This window comes from Ischnura elegans, chromosome 1 (genome assembly GCF_921293095.1).
Source record: "Ischnura elegans chromosome 1, ioIscEleg1.1, whole genome shotgun sequence".
In the NCBI taxonomy this organism is placed as follows: Eukaryota; Metazoa; Arthropoda; class Insecta; order Odonata; family Coenagrionidae; genus Ischnura; species Ischnura elegans.
Window position 1 is genome coordinate 8658176 of NC_060246.1, and position 25110 is coordinate 8683285.

General features: G+C 38.7%; 1 protein-coding gene across 2 annotated transcripts; it reads right to left on the reverse strand.

Moving 5' to 3' along the window:
- Window positions 1–2497: 2497 nt before the first annotated feature.
- Window positions 2498–25110, reverse strand: LOC124155300. Of its 2 annotated transcripts, none has more exons than XM_046529023.1 (5): window positions 25039–25110; window positions 14077–14325; window positions 11711–11825; window positions 10705–11044; window positions 2498–5025 (listed from the first exon to the last, which is right to left on the reverse strand). In XM_046529023.1, exons 1-5 carry the CDS (start codon window positions 25054–25056, stop codon window positions 4905–4907), a joined length of 843 nt encoding a protein of 280 aa, XP_046384979.1. In that variant the 5' UTR covers window positions 25057–25110; the 3' UTR covers window positions 2498–4904. The 2 variants fall into 2 exon arrangements, with proteins under 2 accessions (XP_046384979.1, XP_046384976.1); XM_046529020.1 differs by having other exon boundaries at window positions 2498–5046.

A 25110-nucleotide genomic window follows, 5' to 3' on the forward strand; every position in this document is an offset into this window, starting at 1 on the left:
CCAAGTAATATTTTTAATTTTTTCACTCTGAGTAGTGAATTCGCGTCTAAAACCAGAATATTCATTTCTAAGTAACATTTTTAATTTTTCAACTCTGAGTATTGAATTCGCGTCTGCAACAAGAATATTCATTTCCAAGTAACATTTTTAATTATTTAACTCTGAGAAGTGAATTCGCATCTGCAACCGGAATATTCATTTCCAATTAACATTTTTAATTTATTCACTCTGAGTATTGAGTTCGTGACTGCAACAAGAATATTCATTTCGAAGTAAATTTTTTATTTTTTAACTCTGAGAATTGAATTCGTATCTGCCACAGGAATATTCATTTCCAATTAACATTTTTAATTTTTTCAATCTGAGTAGTGAATTCGCGTATGCAACAAGAATATTGATTTCCAAGTAATATTTTTAATTTTTTCACTCTGAGAAGTGAATTCGCGTGTGCAACACGAATATTCATTTCTAATTAACATATTTAATTTTTTCACTCTGAGTAGTGAACCGGAGATTCTTCACTTCGAGAACAAAGGAAAAAAGATGGACAAGAAAGAAGAGCTTGAAATAAGGAAGAATATGGGAAAATGTCCCTTACATAACGACATCCTATGTGAAAGGTTTTCCCCCCTCCTAAAAGTATCTCTAAACTACACTGAAGGACGTAAAAACCCTAACCTCCCACTCAACCCCACACCTACTGATAACCCACATCCACCCTAATCCTTTGCTAATGACCCTTTTGCATATAGTCATCAAAACTGTCCTCGCAGTGGTTTTCCCATCCCTCACCATAACCGCCACCCATTTCCCTCCCATCACCCTCTTCCCCCTCCAACCTCCCCAAATCCCTTCCTGGTATAAATTTACCCGACTTTTGAAAAATCTTTGTACTCGTAAATGACCGCTCAAGGTCGAAACATGTCGTACCGTGAAAATAAATTAGAGGAAGAAAACGAATTCGTTTTTTCATTTGTAAGAAAAAAGGAAGCAACATATCAATGGCTAAGTTCTGACAACAAATATTTCAAAAATAGCAACTTTTCAGGAGAGCGAAAAAAAAGATTAATTTATTTTACTTGCATAATGAAATTATGAAACCAAAAGTTCACAAAACTGATAAAGAACCATTCATTTGGAAATAAAGAGTTGTTCTTTGTTGTATTTTATTTTAAAATGTCATGACACTTAGTTTAAGATACCTGTCTCAAACCGGCTGAATTTGAGATAGGTACGTGTTGTTAGAACTTAGCCATCGATATAAATATCACCCATGAAGCGATTACTTGCATTACATTTAGTACATGAGTCAGGAGAGGTCACAATGAGGAATGGAATCACTTCTAAATAATCTTATGTATACTTTCTTATTTACGGATATCCCTTTTAAATCTGTACAAATGTAATATGTACCAAGTTACAGCCCTTGAATGGCAGTCATGACTACTGAAAGGTAAACACTATTATTGAGCTCATACTTGCACCCTTGCCATTCATCATAAATCATTGCTCAATGTAGAGCAGCCATGAAAAATGGAAGATTTTCAGAAGCCACAGTTGGAAAGGTTAAAAGTGAAAAAAGGTGGTCTGATTTATTTTTTTATTTTCCCTGGCGAGGTGTTAGTGTAGAGTTTGCCTTGTTGCAGCTGTGGCAGCTCCTCTCATAAAATTTGCAACCTTGAAGTCTGAACAAAAACCAATTCCTGCTGGATACTCGCTGTTTCTTTCACACAAGTCTCTTGGGTTTCCCTACGAAATACCAGCAGCATTACAATTTTCTGCTAACAGCTACAACTAGCGACTTGGCAAATAGTCTCATACTTTTCAATCTTGGCCATCATATATTTTTTATGGAATTAGAAAGTATTGCTTTTCCTTTTTTTGCTCTGAAAGCCATTGCCATCCAAAGAAAGAAAGAATTGCCATCCAAGCCTGAGCTGGCAAGGCATTGTGAGCACCAGAGTATTAATGTGAATCTTCCAAGATATTGCTACGTACATGTTTTAGTTATTGCTGCAAGATTTTTATTATTACTCACGTTTCTTGATGACATATATTTTCATCGTTCAGGGGAAGATGAGGTGAAACAGAAGTTGGAAAATTTAGAAAACTTGTGAAAAATAGCAAAAAAATGGCACAATCGATCATTTTTAATGCGTTTTTATAAAATTTAGGGGGACTTATCCCCCCAAATCTACCTTCTTACCATAAATATTCATCTTCAAGAATTTTGCACCCCTCAAAACCCTTAGAAGGAACGTAATTGCTAAAATAATCCTTTTAACCCCTCAAAATTAGTGAAAAGAGATGAAAATAAGAGGGTGGAAAGTGGTGGGTGATGGAGAAAAACGAAAGTCATATTCGAATTAAACGGACGAGACGAGACGTACCATGAGAATTAGCAGGAATGGTGCCAGGGGCAATTTTCACACCATCCAGTCTAGTCAGGGAGGCTGGAAAATCTATTAAGAGGAAATACATTCAGGACAAAGCAACGAAAATTTTCATTAATTTATTTCAAAATAGTTTCATTTTTCTCCAATTGTCACAATGAAAATATACGCTGACAATTAGAGAACTTGTAACACAGCATTAACTTGCACCACATTTAACACATGACTGAGGTAAAGAGAGAGGAATTGCTTCTAAAATAATCTCAAGTCAGCTTTCTTAGGTACGAATGTCCATTTAAAAGTTGTACAAATATAGCATCAGTTAAACCCCTTAGACAGGAACCTTCAAAACTGAAGGCTAACACACTTTTCCTGAGTTCATAATAGCACTCTCCTCATTCCTCATTAAACAACACTCAATATTTAGAGCACCCATATAAAACAGGGAGCTTTTTGTAAGCCAAAAATCCCTCTCCGCAAATTTTAAGCATTGAAAAATTTCGTCTCATCACGTGAAGACCAACAGTATCAATTTACAGAGGACCTTCCTAAAATGAAAACCAAAATTTTGTTTTTTCCACAATTTGATGAAAAATCAAAAAAGTAGCAACGATCACAATTTCTTCTCTGGTAGCAGGAATGTTTGCCAGCCAATATTATTAGTAGTCAATAACAGTAGTACAATTTAATATCAATAGCTTAACCTCGGAGGATCCATAAAATATAGAGGATATTTATTTTTGTGAGATTATCATGTATGTATGTACTATGCACCTCTGAAATGATCAGAGGAATTTGGACTGGATGCTCTGTATTGAAGAAGTTTTGTCACCATCAAAACAGCCCATATGCACACACAGTCTGTAATGGAATAGGTGAATGAAGTAAGCTTAACATGTCAGACTTTACACACACCCTGAGGCTGCATTGTGATCTTAAGGTGAAACTCCAAACGTGAGTGTCTTAAGCTGACCTTTTTGCAAAAGCAATTGGATTCTCGCTGCTCAACGTGCTGCAACCACAGTGCTGTGATTAATAATGTGTCAAATAGTGTGACAAAAATGCACAGCACTTTTTGATATTTTCATTATGTTGTGCTGTTGCTTTGTTTTTGTTCCACAGTATTAGTCTGCCCACTCAGTCCAACATATGCATAATATAAAAACTGATAAAAACACAGTCACAGTCCCTATTGCCGTTCTTGTCTCTAGATCTCTCGCTCAGCTCTTAACTCACAGTTTGACTTGAATAGGTGAGGGTCCAGATTATGCCTCTGACATGCGAATATCACACGCAATCATATGAAGGGGCCAGTTCATTTCCCTGGGACAACTTTGAGGATTTTTTTGGCTTACCCTAGAATTGAACATGGGGTACATCAGTGAACAGTAGGATAAGAATGAGAAATTATGCATTAACAATAAACAATTGGCGTGAACTTAGTTATGGATGGAGGTACACTTGGAAGAATGCAGGGGATAAAGGTGAAAATCAGATTATATCATGGTGAGAAAGAGGTTTAGAAAAAAAATGTGCAACTTTCTCGCTGTGGGATGGAATCAGACCATACCTTACGGCTTTTGAGTATTAATTTAATATTTAAAAGACCAAAGCAAATCTGAATGTTCAACAAGTGAGTAGAATCTCAGAAGTGGACAAAGAGAAGGGAGTATCAGGAATAAACATTGAGAATAATGTGCAAGTCAGGGGACATGCAAACCACAGAAGAAAGCCAGGAGACGATGAAAAACAAGAATACATAGTCAAATTGGCAGAGAAAGCAATTTGATATGTGGAGAGCATAAGGATTGTTTACCACCAAAGAAATTATTAGTTAAATGGAGGAAAAAGCAAGTGGAAGAATGTAGGCACAGGGAAAGGAAATAAGATGGATGGGAACGACATATAAGAAGATATTCACCATGCTCTTTAGCATATTTTTGATGCTTTCTTATGTTAGTACACGGCATTCAAATTTCAGCGCACCAATGTCACGAACTGTGATTTCACCAAGACAAACAGAGTCTTTCATAGGAGTCTATTGTAGATAAGGATGATGGGCAAGAATCTATAGCCACATTAAGACATACCAGTTCTAGTAAGATAATGGATGTTAAATAATTCTTGGATGGGTGACTGAACGATTGAACTGAACCGTTATCCTCTTGTCCCTCGTCAACAAATGAAAGGGAAGTAAAGCGTTGGGTTGGCACTAGCGACCAACAAAGGTGCCATGCTGCCTTATGAAGGTCCCGTATGAAATCTGACAATCTTCTTCAGGATGATAGCAGTTCCGCAGTCCACAATGGGGTATGCATATCAGACGACCCACGCCACCCTGCTGCTGCTGGCCGTCCCGCCAATGACGCTCACTCCCCCTCCCCCATTGACACCGCCGTGGGTGAGTCCCGTGGTGAGTCCCGTGGTGGCCGTCGTGGCGCCACCGAAACCTCCGATTCCTCCCGTCATGGCACCCCCACCGGTGGCGGTGGTCGGTGCCATGGCCCCGTGTCAGTCGACGCACGAGTCAGGATCCCCAAAGCACCTGATGTGCAGCGCAGCAAAGGCTGAGCTGAGGATGGTCATGGCAAGGACCAGCTGTACGCCGGCGACAGTGGCCAGAGTGGTCGTCCTGGGAAACATCATGGGTTGACTTTTGAGAGAGAGAAGGAGAGATGGGCCACGTGCATTCTTTTATTCATTCTCGATCGAAGAGGGTCATAAATTGGCACTTTTGCCATTTCCTCATTCTTTCTGCATCGATTTAACCATGGGACATTATAAATTTAGCTCTTAGAGTACCGGGGAGTGGTATCGCACTCCTATCTCTCGCGAAAAGCGCCAGGAGCGCTATCTCGCTCCTCATGCAACGTGATAATTAGATGCTGATAATTAACGAATCATACAATTGTCAATATTCATTTAATTTTAACATTAACTATTTCCTACAAATTATAAAAATTAACTTATATTAGCAAAAATTCGTCAAATAATATAATAAAAAGGGGAAACCACATATAATAAAGATTTCCTAAAGATTTTGAACATATACCTTAACTTGTTTTAGAGACCTAATTCTTTCCCCTAAACAACTGCAAAATCAGCAAAAATGCCTCGACACTTTTGGCATAGTACCCAGAAAATCTGTTGGGACTCAAAGAGTTAAATTCAGTGCCATAATTTTGAGTGATTTTATTAACTTTAGCTGCTACTCGTATTTTAACCATGAGGGGCTAGAAAGAGTCATTTTCTTGGCATTGATAATAATTTTAAAGCTAAACTTAGAATTAAAATATCAGTAAAAATTGGCAGAAATAATGATACATATCTGTAATTCATGCATTCTGCAAGATCTGATTACAGCAAAATGGTAAAAATATAAATTTGGTGCGTGTCAAGATTGAATAAACGGTAACGGAATAATCATTAGCGAAAACGTATTGATAAGGATAGAAAGCATTAATCTGTGTATGCATAATATTGCTGATACAGAGTCAACGGTAAATATTTTAACAAATAATATGCACAATAATTCTTCATATATTGACCCAAAACCCATGAGTTGTGGAAGGGGGGAGCACGGTCCTATAGAATTATGTACTAAGGTTATAATCAGCAACTTATATATGGCATCATCAGTTGTAACCAGAAAGTAAGAACCACTATGAAATAAAAATACAGTCAACATTTTTTTTTGATCAAAATTTAGTGGGTAGATGCCAACTACATTTCCATCCAAAAAAAATTGTTCACTTCTTAATGGTTCTACTTCTAACTTGGTTCTTACTTAATACAGTGAAACCTGCCTTTAGTAGAAGCTGAGTAATGTGGACACCTGTCTTATGCAGAAAATATTGTTGGCCCTGGCAGGCGCAATAGGGTTTTACATGTATTGGTGCCCTCTCTTAAAACGGAAACTGTCTAACGGGGAAATGGAATCGATTCCCAGGTTAAGTGGAATTGTAAAAAACAATTCCAAGCACAATGTTTACCGTGAGGAAATATGAATCCTAAAATGAGCCTCCCTAGAAAACAATCCAGAAAACGGAATCAGCCTAAGGCGTCGTTTGTTCACAAGTACAGCAGACTCCCGATTTTCCGGCTATCCGTGTTGCGGATTATCCGTGCATGATTTTTGCCTTCTTTAGCTCTCGTCTCCTCACCCACTTTAACCCTGCCCTCCCCTCGCTGGTCATATACCTATCCTCACAGGAAAAACCCTCGTCCCAAATCAAGGCTGCCCTTTTCCCCCTTAACCCCCCCCCCCTCTCCCCATTCCATTATTCCATTCCGTGCTTAACCCTCACCATAACCATAACCCTTTCAACCAGTCCTTTTCCTTTCCGATAGATGTCCTCACTGTCATATTTTTGTACTTTGTGTATAAATGTATGATGCATGCAAGATCAGTCACCTGACGATGTAACCAAGTTACGAAACCCGGGTCGTGCCCATAATAGGGTAGTTTCCTTCATCAAAGAAAACAAAAGGCATTGATGGCGATTCGTTACCCACCATTAGTGTATTCATAATACACAAATTATTTGGTTTTTGAAATACCGGTTTAGACGAATGGCAAGGGTCAAATTTTATCCTCATTTGAAAAAGGCCAGATTGGCGCCCATACGATTCCACTCCACGTGACGTCACAGGGACCTAGTTTCTACACGAGAGGATAGGAGTTATGCATCGTCAGAGGCTACCAATGCATGCATGAGTCACAGAGCTCAGGGAAACATGTCTTAATAATCACCTATTAAAACTGGCTAAGGTCGGAAAGTTTTCTTCGCTTGATAAGGTATAAACCTTTTTTAAGCCATGCGCTACCAGACAGGAAGGTACTCAGCTACCCGATAGCATCCTGCGTCCTATCAGCGCTCAGAGCCTCGATCAAGGTCACCTACCAGGCGGGAGGGGGAACCAGAAATGCGTCGTACGGACCTTTTCCCTTCATTGCTACTTACGCGTCGCGTTTTCGCGCGCTTGAAATATTTCACTTTTCATTTGATCGCGAAAAATAGATATCGTCATTTAAAAATCTAAAAGCGTGAAATACGTACTCCAGGAGTAATAATCTTTCGATTTAGGCAATAAAAAAATAATAGGAAACCACCCTATTAAACAACAGTGAACCTTACAGTTTTTATTTCTTTATTTCCAGCATGGAGAGGTTTCACAAAGTAAAGCCTGAAGTTATTAGTTATATTAAACTGAGAGTTTGGGTTATCCATGTTTTCCGATCGTTCGTGCCGTATCTCCCCATCATTAATTAGCCCATTTGGATCATTGGGAGTGCACCAGAATGCGATGCTGTTCTTTCATTATTTCACAATAATTTCGTCTACCTGTAGAATATAAGCCAAACCAACCTTTCAGGCGACGCATGTTATGGACGGTATATGACTTTCACACTCTTTTTTGAATCGAGTTAAGCGGAATACTGTCCTATCCGGAAACAAATGATGGGTCCGAGGCATTCCTCCAAAAAGAGATGTTTCACTGTAATTAGAGTCCTTAAGCCTTCCTTAATTAAGGTCCAAGGGGAATATATGTCCCAAATTTTTTAAATACTCTCAAAATTACATGAGAAGATTTATGGCTGCAAGAATTGGTTGTATTGAAGAAAAGGCTATTGGCTTAAGGCTTTAAATTCTTTTTGTCATATCCTTTCAATATTGTAGTTTTCACATTGTTGAGAATTTTCACTTCAAATGCTGTTTACGAAGTGGAAATTTGATTGCTTATAACAAATCAATGAGAAGGTCAATTATAACAGGAGTTTCAGTTCATTCGGTGTGTGGAGTTTGTACGAAAATCTCTGCATTTGTGCTTTAATTTTCAAAAAATTAGTGTTATTATGTCATTGGACATAAATGTCCCCATAGATCACGAGGGAGCGAGAATTGATATTTTTTCACGTTCCACGCGGTATCTCAGAAACTATTAGAGATATTGGATTTCATGTGAATGTTTTTGGAATCTACCCATAAATATAAGCCTATAAACGTATTTCATTATAAAATCTAATGGCTGCAATCATTATGGACCTTAAAGGATATTAAGACCACATCTTAAACAACATACTTTTCCAAGATGGATGAGAAATTTGTCATTGTGATGACAGCCTAATCCAGCTCTTCTTCAAAGAATGCAACTGCCAGTGATGACTGCCATAATGTATGATTCTCACAGTCATGATTTTGGAAACTTTCACCAGGTGGCTTGTGCATCAAGTGCGAGCACAAGTGGTGCACAGACGGTGGACGTTTGGGCTACATGGTGGTTGATTGAACCACATCCAACCAAACAGCTGAATAAGGTGTTTGCATTTGGGAAGAAAGCATTTGGAGAGCTCAGGAAGCAATTTGGGGAGCTCAGAAAGAAAGCAAAGAATAAAGTTATTATTAAAATAAGACACTGCAATATTTCCACTGAGTTTTATTACTACACAATGCGTTTCATCGTTACAAACAACATTATCAAGTGTGGTTTGTGTTTTGTTGTTTGTAACGACGAAACGTATTGTTTAATAATAAAACTCGATGGAAATATTGCAATGTCTCATTCTAATAATATTAAGAACTTCCACCATATCGTGCCCAACATCATACAAAACAGAGAATAAAACTTGCAACTTGGTAATAGAACAAAGCTCTAAATTCCTCCAGTTAAAAAATTGAATCACAGAACAAATCTCAAAAACATTTATGCAAAAAATAATCTACGCAGTCATTGACGGATAGGTATTTTTCAATACACTGAATCTGACCTCAGTGAATATCTAAGTACATACTTTACCATAAAAATTGGAGCAAAATCCTCCTGATCTAAAATATAAATTCAAGTATTGGTATAAAATTTTTAACAAGAAGGGAATATCTTAATCATCATGCTGATATCACTTTTGACAGTAAATAAAAATTATATTATAAATGATAATTATGATAATATGAAACTATAGCCATCTGCTATGACAATGTCCCACAAGTAAGAAAACACGTCATAGACATCTCAGCTAACTTTTCTTGAAGCCCATGGAGGTTGAAGATTTACCCACTGGGTACCCGCTGTCTTTCAGCAAGAAAATCAGTCCTCATGAGTGATCATCATTATTATTATTATTAACTGGTTACAAGTAGGCCATTGACCTGGTGGTAACATGTACATATGATGCAAAAACAATAGAAAGCACTATAAGAAGCCCTTAGTCCCTACTTCTTCAACAGCTTTTTAAAAATATCTAAATTTTTCGGGAAGGGCTGAAATAGTTTTGCTGGTAGGTCGTTCCAGTCCCTTATGGTCCTATTCAAGAAGGAGAACTGCTTGGTTGGAGAATGACACAAAGGACCAGAAGGTCTGAGAGCTTTAGTAGAACAGCTACCCCACCTTATTCTTGATAATAATCTAATTACATTTTCATTTACGTTCTTGCAAAAATTATACAGTCATGGTTTATGATCATAACAGGAGTTGAATTGTTTGACCGCTCAAGAGTGCTAACTATATGCTAAGGCTGTAGAATGTCAGGAAGTGGTCAGGGGAAGCCAATGGCGGCTCGTGAGTCAAATGCTGGGGGGGGCACACTCCACCCGGGGGTCAAAATTTATTAATATTTTGTGTATTTTAGTGAGTTTTTAAGGCAATCTGGAGACCATCATGACTCACTAAAAGACTAAAAATCTCTGGGTCGATTAAATCAACTACAACTAGGCCTATTTGCATTAAAACAATTTACACATAATAAGGCAACTGGTCACCAAAACAAGGTGCAACACTGCAACACCAAGATTATACGGCTGCCGGCGTGCCGGCTTTGTCAACTCACTAGATACGTTGCTCTGCGCATGCTCGGGCGACGTCCCAAGATTTTCCATAAGGCACATTCTTAGACGTGTCATAGCACAAGCAGCCCCCACCTCTACCACTATTCATATAACTGCATGTTAATATGGATTGGGACGCTCTGGCCAGCGCCCCGCGGCTACAAATGTGAACTTCTCGTGCTATTTTCTGTGTTTTCCATACATTTTCGATGTATGCGATTGAAAAAAATACTTTTGTTAATTAGTTGTATAATTATAATTGAATGGGTATTTAATTATTTTTCGTTTTCAAATCTTTGGGGAGGGTGGCGACCGAGAGTCCCTATGAGCAAGCCGCCACTTGGGGAAGCAACACTCCCATAATGTTTGCGAGGCACGGTTCGAAGAGATCACCCTCAAAGAATCAACACTAAATTTATTTCTGATCACAGTTCTATCAACTACCAATTCATGCACTAGAAAGAGTGAGTAGGATATCGTATCTTTACCTCTGAGGCCTCATCCATGGGGCATCGTCGAGTTCGATTTCCGGTGGTGCTTTCACCAGTGCAATGACTCCTTTGACGAGGAGGGTGCAGCAAAGACCAGCCGCCAGGGCCCACAGGAGAGTGGCCAGGTGTCCTGCTGAGTAGAGGAGCCTGCGATAGTGCCTCCATCTGGGCCCAGGGCTCGTCGCAGTCATCAGGCGACTGATCAAAGCCGAGGGGCGAGTCGTCCTCAATTCTGGCTCGGGAGCATCGGACGGAGATGGAGCCGAGCAGTTGGTGCGACGAGGAGGCGATGGAGGCCGATATCCCCCGAAGCCACGACTACCATGAATACTGGCAGCTGATAGGATGACGGGTGAATAAAGATGAAACACAGGGTGGTATCAATCAATAAAGAAAATGCGACCATCATTGGTTATCAATTTTCTTAGATTGCAGATTTCAGCATATTTTAGTGTATGTCCTCTCTAATTGGTGACATTTGTTTATAATGCCTGTGTCCCTATGTATCTTCAATTTTCAATACATGACCCACATCAATCTGCCAGTGAGGCTTCAAGATGTTAATAGAGTATGATTTTTCTTCACAGTATTAATATCTACTAACATTATTTGATACCATTCATACCAACTGATTCTGCTGTCAATGATGATCAGCAATAAAAATACTTGAGCATTTTCTTTAAGATCCTCCAAAAATCAAGACCTCTTAGCATAGAATGGAGACAGATATTTTATTAATTCAAGGGCATTCAATGTGTTAACATTTTCAATAGATTAAAATTTTAAAGAGATAAATAATACTTGATCATAAAAAATCATTAACATCTTACATGGATTCATTGGAACTTATCGAATTTCTTTCTCAAAGTGCATAATATCAAAGAGCAAATTTTCATCAGTTCTAATTGCAAAGGCTTCATGCTGGAGGATAAGGAAAAATGTATCACAAGCAAAACTTTCACAAAACATCCTAAAAGTTAGGCAATCAATAAATTGTGTTTACCAGCAGCGAGGACGGTTGCAGCTCCTGCAGGAACGCCAAAGCCCAAGTTCATTCGCCCCCTCTCCTCGATGAGACCCACCGTGCCCATCACCATCGCGGAAATACCACACACAATCTGCAAATGGGAGGAATCAATGAATGCGACGAAAAACTTTGAACGAAGCCACGTACACTGGTGCTAAACTGCACATGCACATCAACGGAAACCTTAAACTAAATCGTGTAAGCGGTAGCTTACCTAACCGGCAGTCAATTTGAATTCCGGCTCAGTGGAATGATTTATTCATGGCCTTTATTCATATTTCGTGATAATAACAAGAAGAGTTGACAAATTTAATGGTAAAAATATGAAATTCTTCACCAAATGAATAGAATTTTATTTCAAGGAATTAAGGTGCGTAACTAAATCTTCATTTCTCATAAGTTTGAAAAAGTTAAAGCACTGCAGGAACATGTGACTTAGTGCGCAGTCACGCTTACGGGTGCAAAGTTGGATGAAGGATGAAGTTCGCCATGAAAAAAATATTTGATTTAGCCGAGATTGGAACCCGGATCTTCCGATTGCCGGTCAGGTGTGTTAGCCAATTACACCACCAAGCCATTTTCACAGAGCAAACTTCGGTATGGGTTTTACCGAACAAGATGTTGACGTCACAAATCCACTATGTGGCACATGTGGCGAGGGTCGTGCTTACTAAGCCACTGTTGGGGTGAAAAACCTTATTTTTTATTGTGTCTTATTTGTAGCTAATCTGCGACGACGAATTTCAAAGCACTGCAGGAACAAGTGACTTCGTACGCAGTCACGTTAATTTTTTCCACGCCATCTAAATATATTTTTCATCCAAAACTGCGTGAAATCAGTGTTACATTTTCTACACTAAAAGAACACAAATGGCACACTTTACACGTAATGCAACGCTCTCCCCTGTATATATTGTACACAAATCGAAAACATAGGGTCAAAGCAAACCCAAAGTCTACACAGTCTTAAAGAAATTGTATGCTCACTGAGTGAACGCTAACTTCATAATGGTAGCAACTTACCTTAAAATTGTGATAGGTATACCTTCAAGTTTCCAAGAGTTGAAAAAAATGGTACCTACGTTTTCACTTGGAATTGTTTATATTATTAGAAAATTAAATTTATGCCATGAAAAGATTTATCTCGCAAAGGTGCATTGCTGAGGATATTTACATATCAAAATAAATGTCATTAAGAGTCAATTAAAGCCTTTAATTTGAATTAGTCCTTATTGCATCCAAATGTAATGCATTGGAAAAAGGCTCCACTCATTTGTCCTATGTGGTCTCAAAAAAATGAAAGCAATCAGTGAAAAAGGGGAATACGAAATTATGTAGATCATGGATCCACCACATAGCATAACTTAAAGGCCAAAAATACTTCGCGATTCAATCAATGAGATTGCAGTACAGACTTCCAATTTCTCGAAAATGTCACATAGAAAAAATAAATCGCCTTTACCGGGATTCGAACCCGGATACACTTATTTCCGGTCGGGTGCTTAAGCCAGTTAGGCTACTAAGTTCCTTTAAGTCCTGGTTCGAATCCTGATCAAGTCGAATAATTTTTTATCTCTGTTAGACATTTTCACACAATTTTCGCTTTGCGGGTGACTCCGCATAAGTAATCACCGCGACCAGTCCCGGTATTCTCAAATTAACAACTTCTACGCACGGCACAGAGGAAAGAGAAAAAAGGAAATAAAATGAGGAATTATTGATGCAAAGAATATTTATTTGCATTGATAGCTTGTAGCATATTCAAATCACTGAATTAATTTTCACATCTCAGCGCGTTTATTTGCACCTCAAAGAACATGCATGCGTGTGTAAAGAAGATATATGCATATTTGTGTGTACTTTATACCTCATTAACTATGTTGTGTTTTAGAAATAACACGACTTTACCTTTCACTCAGTAGGTTTACGCAGGTTTTTCACGCACCCTTTTGTGGGCGTTTTCCTGCTGTGGGTTTTTTCGCTGAAGGATACTGCACCCATGTTTTTCCTCGCTGCCTTGTCACGTGTCACGCAGGACTGACTCTGACCTGACCTCATGTTTTTTCCCACAAACAGAAATCTTTTTTACACAACATTTTCATATATAGTTGTTTATATTTCTGACATTTCACAAACAGTGCATATTGTATATCCTTTGTATTGTAAACGTTTGTCTACCATTTTAATATGTTTGCATTGACGCTATCGAGGGGTTAGGTGGAAGAGGGGACTTCTTAGTCTCAACCTCGCCCGAATAAAGGCATTTTATTAATAATATTATTATTATTAAAGAACAAGTCAGTCATTGTGGATATTTAAAGATGTGCCATATCGTGATTTACCTGGAGGACGCGCAGTCTGAGGATGAGGGCGAAGGGATAGGGCTTCCTATTGGCCCACGCCTCGTCCGTGGGGTATTGTGAGTGCCTTCTGAGGAGGCCGGCGTCCGAGGTGGGGCCCCCGGCGTACGTGCCACGTGGACCATCGCCGAAGTCGCTGAAGGCGGAGGTAGCGCCGCCGCCGATGACGGCCACCAGAGCAACTGAGGATCCCGAGGTCGCCGCGGCCTCCCGCCTTCTGCTCGTCAGGCCCTTTGGGATGAAGAGAAAAAATAGGGTAGTTTCCTCCATCAAAGAAAACAAAACGAAAGGCGACTCGTTACCCACCATTAGTGTATTCATAATATACAAATTATTTGGTTTTAGAAATCCCAGTTTAGACGAATGTTAATGGTCAACTTTAACCGCATTTGAAAAATTCCAGATTGGCGTCCATGCCATGTCACTCCACGTGACGTCACAGGGACCTAGTTTCTATACGAGTAGACAGGAGTTTTACTTCGTCTGAGATTACCAATGCATGCATGAGGCACAAGCTCTTAATAATCACTTGTTAAAACTTCCTAAAACTAAAACTAAAAGTCGGAAAGTTTTCTTCGTTTGATAGGGTATTAATAAGCCTTATTTAAGCCAAGCGCTACCTGCTAGCAGAGCACTCTGCTACCTGCTACCATCCTGCGTCGTATCAGCGCTCAAAGCCTCGCCCCAAGGTCACTTCACACGGCGACCGCGGGAACCAGAATGACGTCACACGGGGTTTCCCAGCATTCATACTTAGCCGTCGCGTTTTCGCGCGCTTGAAAACTTTCACTTTTCATCTAATCGCATAAAACAGATATCATCATTACAAAATCTAAAAGCGTGAAATGCGTACTGCAGGAGTAATGATCTTTCGATTTAAGCAATAAAAAATAATAATAAACTACTTTATTTAAGAGCAAATTATAATGGATAAATAGAAAAAAATCGGCGATCGGAGATCAATATGGCTCAAAAATTCTTCCAAAATCGGCTTGCTTTTCCATCCTGCAGGGTGTCTTTTGACCGGGGGAATCGGGAATTATGCTTAAATTTAGAAACTATGGAAATAAACATGAATGTTTGCTTCAACCTGAAATTTGAAAATATTTCATTTCAAATTATTTTCACATGAAAGTTTGCCACTTAAACGCTCACTTCTAGTTTTTTATATGTTTTATTATTCATTTTTCGTATTCGAGACAGTTTTATGTGCATATTGAATTGCACTTTGTTAAAACATTTATTTATCTATGTAACAATTTAAATTATACAAATGTTTTTAGGTGCCAAGTGAGGCATTCATAAATTAAGAGCAACATATCTATCACTGAGTGTAAGTCTTTAAATAAGGAACGTGTAATAATATGTACATACATATGATCTTATTTAAACGTATTAAAGCAATATAGTGTCGCGGCTGAGCTTTAAGCCACCGAGTGCGTCCACCGGGTTGCGGATGGTGGGTCAACCTCTAGATATAGAGGTTAGCTGCGAGATAAGCGAGTTCTCTCGTCGAATTCGAAGTCGTAGACAAAAAGCGGCGGTAATCCGAGGTGGTATGGGTCTATCCCTGGGTGAGTTAGGCCGTATAAATGGTACATTAAACCTGTGAAGATACCGTGACTTGGCGATGAGGCCGCCAACAATTACGCCTCACATCACCCGGAGGAGAGGGCAGCAGCTCTTCTTCATATGAGTGAAGGTGGAGACCACGGTGGTCAGTACAGCGACACTCATTTCACTTCAGGCGTGGTAACATTTACTTTAACGGCTGTAGTACTGCGATGTGGAAGGCAAAGGGAAACCACCACATTATTATCCCGAGGAGTCGCAGCTACTCCAACTTTAAATAATCTGACATGATGGAATTCTCTCAGGTAAGAAATTCCGGAGGTAAACTAGTCCCCCATTCGGATCTCCGGGTGGGGACTACCCGAGAGGGTACATCGGTCAATTGTGATAAATTTATGAGGATAGGTACATGGAACGTGAAATCACTCAGGACTTGCGGTAAGTTAGAAAACCTTAAAGTGGAAATGGAAAGACTGAATATCGACGTGCTAGGAATCAGCGAAATGAAATGGCCTAAGGAGGGAAACTTTTGGAGTGGAAGCTATAGGATTATACACACAGGATCCCTGAACGGTAATGCTGGGGTTGGGATAATGCTCAGAAAGAGCGCCGGAATGCGCGTGAAAAGCTTCCTACGGTACAATGAAAGGATAGTTATGGTGAAGATAGAGACTAAGCCGGTAGATACCGTAGTGGTACAGGTCTACATGCCCACGACAGACTACGAGGATGAAGAAGTTGAAGACGTCTACGATGATATAAAGGAGGTAATCAAAACGGTATGGGGTGAAGAAAACCTTATTGTTTTAGGTGATTGGAACGCTGTCGTCGGCGAAGGCCAGGATGGAAGAATAACAGGAAAATATGGATTAGGAAATAGAAATGAAAGAGGAGAAAGGCTCCTGGAATTCTGCACAGAACACAAATTAGTGGTTGCCAAAACACTATTTAAGAATCACATACGAAGAAGATACACATGGAAAATGCCAGGAGACAAAAGACGATTTCAACTAGAATATATTTTAGTGAATCAGAGGTTTAGGAACCAGATAAAGGACTGTAAAAGCTACCCGGGGGCAGATATCGACAGTGATCATAATCTAGTGATGATGAAATGCCATCTGAAATTCAAGAAATTGAAGAAATCAGCAATGAACACCTGGCAATTAGAGAAACTAAAGGAGCCAAAAAATCAGCAGGCCTTTCAAAAAGTAATGGAGCGCAAGATAGGATTATATCAGTCTGAAAAATCAGTTGAGAATAACTGGACTAACATAAAAAAAGGTTTCAGGAGGCCGCTAGAGAAGGTCTAGGGAGAAGAAAATGTGTTAAGAAAAAGCCATGGATTACGGATGAAGTCCTAGACCTCATTGAAGAACGGAGAAAGTATAAAAATACGAATACTGAGGAAGGACAGGCTTGCTACAAGAGAATAAAGAACGAGATTTGCCGCAAAGCGAGGAAAGCCAGAGAAGCGTGGATGAGGAACATATGTGAGGACGTACAAAATAACCTCGTACAAGGGAAAGTGGAAGCGGCCTATAGAATAGTGAGGAACCATTTCAAGGAACGAAACACAAAAGGTAATACCATAAGGGACAAGAATGCAAACATTCTAATTGAAAACGAAGACAAAGACGAGAGATGGAAGGAATACCTGGAGGAATTATACAACGGAAGCAAACTTAGCTCAAGAGTTATCGAAGAGGAAAGTGAAGTTGAAAAGGATGACATTGGAGCAAGCATCTTAAGGTCGGAATTTGACGCTGCAATAAGAGACCTGCGAAAGAATAAGGCTCCAGGAATAGATGAAATTCCAGCAGAGCTAATAAAAAATGCAGGAGAAAAGGTCTTAACTCAACTGTATAAAACTATCTGCGATATGTACTCAACAGGAGATTTACCTAGTGACTTCGAGAAGAACATCATCATTCCCATACCCAAAAAGAAGAGAGCTGAGAAGTGCGAAGAATTTAGGACCATAAGCCTGACGACACATGCGTCGAAGATTCTGACAAGAATCATTTACAGGAGAATTGAACGAAGAGCAGAAGAATTCCTGGATGAGGACCAATTCGGATTTAGGAAAAGTAGGGGCACAAGGGAAGCAATTTTGGCACTTAGGATGCTCATAGAGAAGAGATTGGAGAAAAACAAACAGACTTTCATAGCATTCGTCGATTTAGAGAAGGCATTTGATAACGTGGAATGGAATTCAGTGCTTATAATTCTGAAAGAAATCTGCGTACTCTACAATGATCGTAGAATTATTCATAGTTTGTATAAAAACCAAGTAGCTGTGATCAAATGTGGACCAAACGGTGCAGAAGCAAGAATAAGAAAAGGGGTGAGACAAGGTTGTGCGCTTTCCCCCTTAATTTTTAATGCTTACATAGAGAAAGCCATCAATGAAATCAAGGATAAAGCTTTGGGTCCACGGAGAAAAAATTATCAATGAAATCAAGGATAAAGCTTTGGGTGTCAATATCCACGGAGAAAAAATTAGCATGCTGCGATTTGCTGACGACATAGCAGTCATAGCCGAGACAGAGAAGGATTTAAAGAAGACGTTGACAAAGATGGAAAGGACAATGGCCAGACATCAGCTGAAAATCAACAAAAAGAAGACTAAGATATTATTTTGCAGCAAAAGAGAGGAGCTAAAACAAACATGGCCACATTTTGAGGCACGATGGTCTGATGAAGACAATCGTTGAAGGACTAGTGGAAGGGAAAAAGGGCAATGAGTTATGTAGGACAGGTTACAATGGATGTAAAAGAGAAGAAATATGTAGCTATGAAAAGATTAGCGGATAGGAGAGAGAAATGGAGAGCTGCGTCAAACCAATCTTAGGATTGTTGACTAATGATGATGATGAGTGTGTTTTAAAATTTTTTTCTATCGCACTAATCAAGTTAGAATTTGGAAGAAATTTAGAATGTAGGAGAAAAGATGAATAGTAGTGTTGGGGTAGCGAAAAGCTCTATGTGTAACAATTTTGGTAAAAGAAGCTAGTTATGCCATTAGGGTATGCGAAGTTCATTGGAGCTGAGATGGATGGAGATAAGAGAGAGCAGTAACCTGTGATACGAAGGACAAATGACACGCGATAAGAAGAAACTAGAATTATAGACCGTGAAGCAACGATATCCAGCGAGCTGGCTTCCACGTGAGTCAACTCAATTGATGACTAGTTGTTAAGAAGTCGATATATTTTTGTTGACCTCAATTTTTAAAATGTTTATTAGTTTAAATATTATAAATTTATTATTAATATTAAAAGGCCTAAAAATGATACTCATGCAGAATTTTTTGCCGAAATTTCGACATATTTCTTATATCTTCCGCAGGGCTATTAATGAATATGATAACATTAAATTGATTCATGGAAACTTGCTCCGTTGCTATGGTGCATATAGGTTGCGGTTGTTTGGATTCCTCACCCTCCTGCTTAGTTGACCTATCTTTAATCAAGTTCCTTGCTGTCATTTTCCCACGAGCCTAATTTTTTCATTGTCCAAAGGGTACTGGATTTACCTGCTCAGTGTTTCCTACAATTTATTCAATGCTATGATTTTACCATATAATGGCCTTAATTTTCATTCAGTTAAACAAACTGTTTTTGAAGGACCGCGTTTATTTGAACATAATCGATTTTTCCCATCCACTCAGAGCTTAAGAGCATTGATCTCCAGCATGCTGGCTTCCATGTACCCAACTCAATTGGTGACAAGACGTTAGGAAAATTATTTAAGCAGGCGCCTCAATTTGATCGGTCCTTTTGAAGTAGACATCTTAGTATTCTACCGCCGTCCCTCCTCCCATTATACAGACCTAATGACCCTGATAAAGATGACCTCTATGACCCTTGATCCCCATTGTGACCTCCGAAGGTCAAAAAATTATCAATAATGATAAATAAACAGCAAAAGTGACTTTAGCACCCTTTAAAAGCTATGGTTCGACACGTTGGTTGTCACGATGGCCCAACGTTTACCTATATGACCTTTGACCTCAGTATTAGCCTTGGAGGTCAAATAGTGGATGAGTATTTAGACAATACCAATGACTTGAGCACCCTTTAAAACCCATGGATTGACAGCTTTGATGGTATCCAATTTTTTTGCCACCCTTATGACCTTGACTGTGACCTTACTGGGTCAACAGTGGAATTTTCGTGAATAAAAGTGTTATTTTTGGTTTCCTCGTGTCCGAAGACCTAAGAATTGACATATTGGTCAATGAAATTCAGAATCTTCTCTATCTCAATTTTTTAACATTGAAACCCCATAAGGCAAATTCAAAATTTTGGTTTGGACCCACTTTGTGAGGTCAAAAGGTCAAAATTGTAAACTTTTGCTTGGACTCAAAAAAACTTAGGACCTTTTCCCATAAATATGCCAATTTTCAAGAATATTGCTCGAGGGGAAGGTACTAAAGTGAGAGGTCAAAAATGACACACAACCCTTTGGACAATCTATAATTAGTATGCACACTTATAATATAGTGTATAATTCGCGGGCACGTCGCCAGAAATTTATTTCGGGGGGTTCTTGAGGGGTATGCGTATATCTTGTAATGGTATTTTGTCGTCAATCTGTTTAAAAATTTCCCGCCACATACGAAATCAACCCTGTGGATTGTCTTTCATCTCTTCTCATCGCTTCTCGCGTTCTGTTCGTTCACAGCGGTGGTCCGCGCAAGGGTCGTCCTCCGTTTCTTGGCAACGCACTCGGCGAGACAACCTCAAACCCATTCTGCGCCCATATCGCGCTCCGATGCTTTTATCGGTGCTGCATCCAGCGTGAGAATATGCGCGCAAAAAATAATCTATGTTGGAGCACATGTGGCAAGCGTAGTAGCTTCTACCATCCTCAACAACGGGGAACCCTGTGTGGAGGCGTCTGGGGTCGAGATTAATGGAGAGGAAGGCCGTAAATCGGGCGACCTTTGGAGAAGGGACAGATGCCAAGCGACGCGAGAATGCAGTGCCAAAAAGTTGCCCTAGAGACGACCCCGATTAGCATTACGTGACACCCAACCAACGGTGTTCGCACTCTGTCTCACAAGTTAATGAATACATGGTCAAGAAAAAATATGAGTATGAGTAGAGCTAGGAAAAACAGTGTTAAATTTTGGGGACAATGTCACTGATATTTAAAAAAAAGCCTTCCAAAAATCTGCATGTATTCGCAAAATTCAAGTCATGTTCGTAAAACATACGTCAGTCTATCATAAAACATACTTCAGATAGTTGTTTTATGCACTTTTTGGAGAATAATTTCGGTAATAATAACAGCATAACAAGTACTTCTTATCTCAAAGAATACAACTGCTGAGGAATAGCATTTCTTTAGAAAATGTATTGATGAATACTTAGTGCTTTTGCTCTTATCACCGCACCCTGGGGGTGAGGGTTGCCTGTACTTTCCCAGGTCTTACGCACCCCGCGGGGATGGTGAGAAAAGTCTATCATTTCGAAAAAGGTCTCGGCACAACAAAAAATTCCCAAAAAGTTGCTAACGAAAGTCGATAGCATGCGTATGATTCAACGAAACTGGTGAACAAATGCAGTTCAAACCCCCAAAAGTTGGAAAAACAGTGTTCCACCACTTATCACCTCCAATTGCCACTAAGATTCGAAAGAATATTTTACCCTCATTAAACTATGAGCTAGAGGTGAGAAAGAATAACATTCTCATATGAGCAGGATTACAAGAGCTCGCTGCAATAAAGCAGGAAAATTTAAGGCTTTTTTCCTAATTTTCAAAATTAGAAAAAATCAAACTACTATGCATAATTTTTATTTCTATTCAAAGCACAATTGGAGTACTAGAGGGGGTGAGTCGCCTTCTGCTGCTTAACCTCGATTTTTAAAATTAATTTTAAGGAAACACACGGAGATCTGACTGCGCAAAAACAGCAAAAATAATTTACGTTTATTTTTCTCGTTATTAACCGTATACAGTTCAATTTTCTCATTTGGGAACATATTTGTAAAAATTAATGAAAATTATATTTAGTATCTGCGATTACATCTATAGCATTTGATATGTAAATAAAGTATGGAAGTATTTTTGTAAAGTGAATCGCATGACTTGTGTATGCATTGGTCGTTAATTATACCTTTTCAAAATTGGTTATTTTCATCACCTCTGTGGTGAGTATGCGGTTTATTCGATATTTTCCCTGCACTCGCTGTCCACCAACAAATGCTCATTTATTCAAAAGATTCAATATATATTACATCGTTAAACTTAGTTTTTTTGGTGAAGTGTATTTTTATTTCTCAAGCAATGGCAAAATTTAAGACGAGAACATGCTTGAAAACGCTTTTGAAAGTTTTTGTTCGGGTTTTCTTTCGTAATAACTCTTAATTAGTTGTAAATAAATAGGATATGAAAAAAATATTAAATATCAGTTGCTATGTTAGTTCGGTCGTTAAAGAGTTCATATTATCGTTGTGATACATGAAACCTTTTACATCCCGGGTAGACCAAGAAATAGTAGGACAGTTCACGGGAAAAGACGACCTTCTATATTTTAACACACCAATTGCAAAAAAACTATGCTTGCCGAAACTGTTTTCATTCAAAACGATTGTAAGAGATTCAACGACAATGCATTTCAAATTACATTGTAAGTGTAAATCCCTTAACCGACCTTTTGTTCTCCCATGAAAAATGTGCAAAAAGTGACTAACTGCTTGCTTCAAAGAAATTTCTTTTAATGATGCACAAACGTGATTACAAGCATAAAATTTTAATCGTACTTCACAAAAAATATAAAAATACGATAAAAATCTGTACCTTGATTCAAACTCAACACAATTACTTGTTTTTGCACAACTACATGGAGACATCGCGTTGAAATCAGTATATTACCTACACGCGGTTAGCTAAGTGTGCCAAGAATATATTTTTCTAAGTCATCCGAAGTGTTAACCGCATGATAGAGCTTTTTGCAAAGATCAGAGGCCAACTTATTGCGCCTAGGAACTTTTTATCGCTATGTAAAATTATAAAAAGTAAATTATTTACTGCTGTTTGAGAAGGAAAAATCTGGGTAAGTAGATGCTTTTTGATAGGGGTGGCGCCGGGAACCAGTGTTACAGGGACAGCAAAAAACTTGGAGTTTTAACGAATTGCTTCCCCTTACGGTGCTAAAATTTTATGAGCCAGCTGCACCCCTTCCAGAGTAGTTTGACCTCATTTGCGATCCAAATGTACTTTATGACCCTGCGTTTCCTGGTTTTCGGTGCGTTAGCCAATTTCTTACGACAAAAGTCCCCCCCAGTTTCATGGTTTTGTCCTGGTTTGGGTGTAACTACGGGAAACAAAATCAAACCAACCAAAAAGCCATAAATAGTCACGAAATTAATTGCTGAATATTCAAGAATCAGTTTTATTTTTAAGATAAGACAACAATTCGATCACAACTCCAAAATTAAACGTTTCTTTGGGAACCTATATCATTGAATTTTGTAGAGCACTGGATCATGTGTGTAAAGCTTCGGATGGCTTAGAAAAATATATAATCTTGGTCCACTTAGTTAACTGCGTGGGTGTAATATCCTCATTTCAACGTGGTGTCGCTTTGTAGCTACGCAAAGACATGGGGAAAATCACATACTATTTCCCATCCCATTTTGTGTACATCTGTATAGACATGGGGAAAATCACATACTAAAAGTCAATAATATTCATTGAGCACTATTGCTTTGTGTTGGGAAACTTGGGACATCGCTGGAGCTCAAAGGGGGAATTAAATCGTTTCATAGAAGATATTGAACACATTTATAGAAAAAGAGAACGCTTGCCATTTCGTGAAGTAAAAAAAAACAATTATGTCCAATTTTTCTGTGGCACTACGGTGTCTGGTTTGAGCACAGGAAGTTATAATTTTCAACGCAATTAATTAAAAAAGAAAAATTTCCTTTTTAGGACATCTTGAGGAAATTTTCTTGATTTATAATAACTTGAGAAATGAGAGGATAAAATACCAGTGGCTGGATAGTTGCTGAATGCTATAGCTAATTATTTTTTATGTAGTCACTCCATTACCCATTTAATACAGAGCTACAAACGATTTTGACTTATATTAAGAGATTTTTGAGTAGCCGTCGTACCAGAAGAAATCTCAAGCGATAGGACAGCTAGACTGCTTTCTTTTCCGCGGGACGGAAATTAGAATTTAGTAGGGCATTGATGCGGTAAAAACTAATGTGCTTTTATTATTAAAATCAACTTAAATTTTTCACATCAGAGGAATTAAAAACCTTAAATTTCACTAATTTATTGCTTATATCATGGCTAAGCTCGAAAAAGTTTGTCCTTAAATTATTTTATTGCTGAAATAAAACAGTTGAAAACAAATCTGCGAGAGATAAAACTATTTTTTGTGTTCTTGCGACCACTTAAATGGCAACCAGGAAAGAAAAAACAGGAATGGATGAATATTGGATGTCTTCCCTATGGTCCGGGCTCAACTGTGATTCCAAAATGAATAGCTCTCGTATACGCCAACTGGCTTCCAGGTTGACGAGTCAACTTCGCACCAGTGAATTTCTTGGGAAGTCCAATGATAAAATACTACATAAGGTAACCACGCTGTATCACCATAGTAAATGCTCAATGCAGCCAGGAAATGAGGCGAGATTCCTCTAAAAATTATGATAAACTAATGATCACAAACAGATATTTGTAAAATGTTGAATTAAATAAAGTAATATTAAACGTAATGAATTCTAAAAATTGATATTTGTCAGTGCTCATTTGAAAGGTCTTTACAAGCGCTATAAAAAGGAAAATTTGCAGGCAGCATATCCCCCAAGTCAATTCCTCTTTAGACAAAGACTCTCTAACTACCTACCTGTTTCTAAAACAAAGTTCACGCTCTTATCTGGCCCTAACATAATACATGTAACTTTAATGCAATGTTCAAACGGTATTTTTGTACAAAATTTTGTTTCTGTGCCAGTTAATAAATTATCTTGTGGAGTTGCCTACAATCACTTTATATTTTCTTGTTTTGATTGTACTACTTAAAAAAATTGGTCGGTTGAATACTGGAATATTTGCACAATACGAGCGATTATTCTCTTGTAAATTTATACAATGCTCATATGAGGTTGAGTAGCCTCCGGAGATGTTTCAAAAAATGTTTGAAAAACATTTCTGTATTGGGATTACGAAACGAAATATCTTTTCTCTCTCTTTCTTTCCCTTGCAAGATGTTCTCTTTGATCGTATAATTTTTCATTAATTCCACAACTGTAGATTCGGCAGCGATTTTACGATCCCGAACTGGCCCAAGATATAGAGAGATGGAAGGGACACGAAGGAATAACAACAATAAAACAAAACACTCACCTCGTCCGCCTCGTCCATGATTCGAATGATGGGCGCCGTGGCGCCTCCCTTCCCCCTCCCCCACGCCAACCA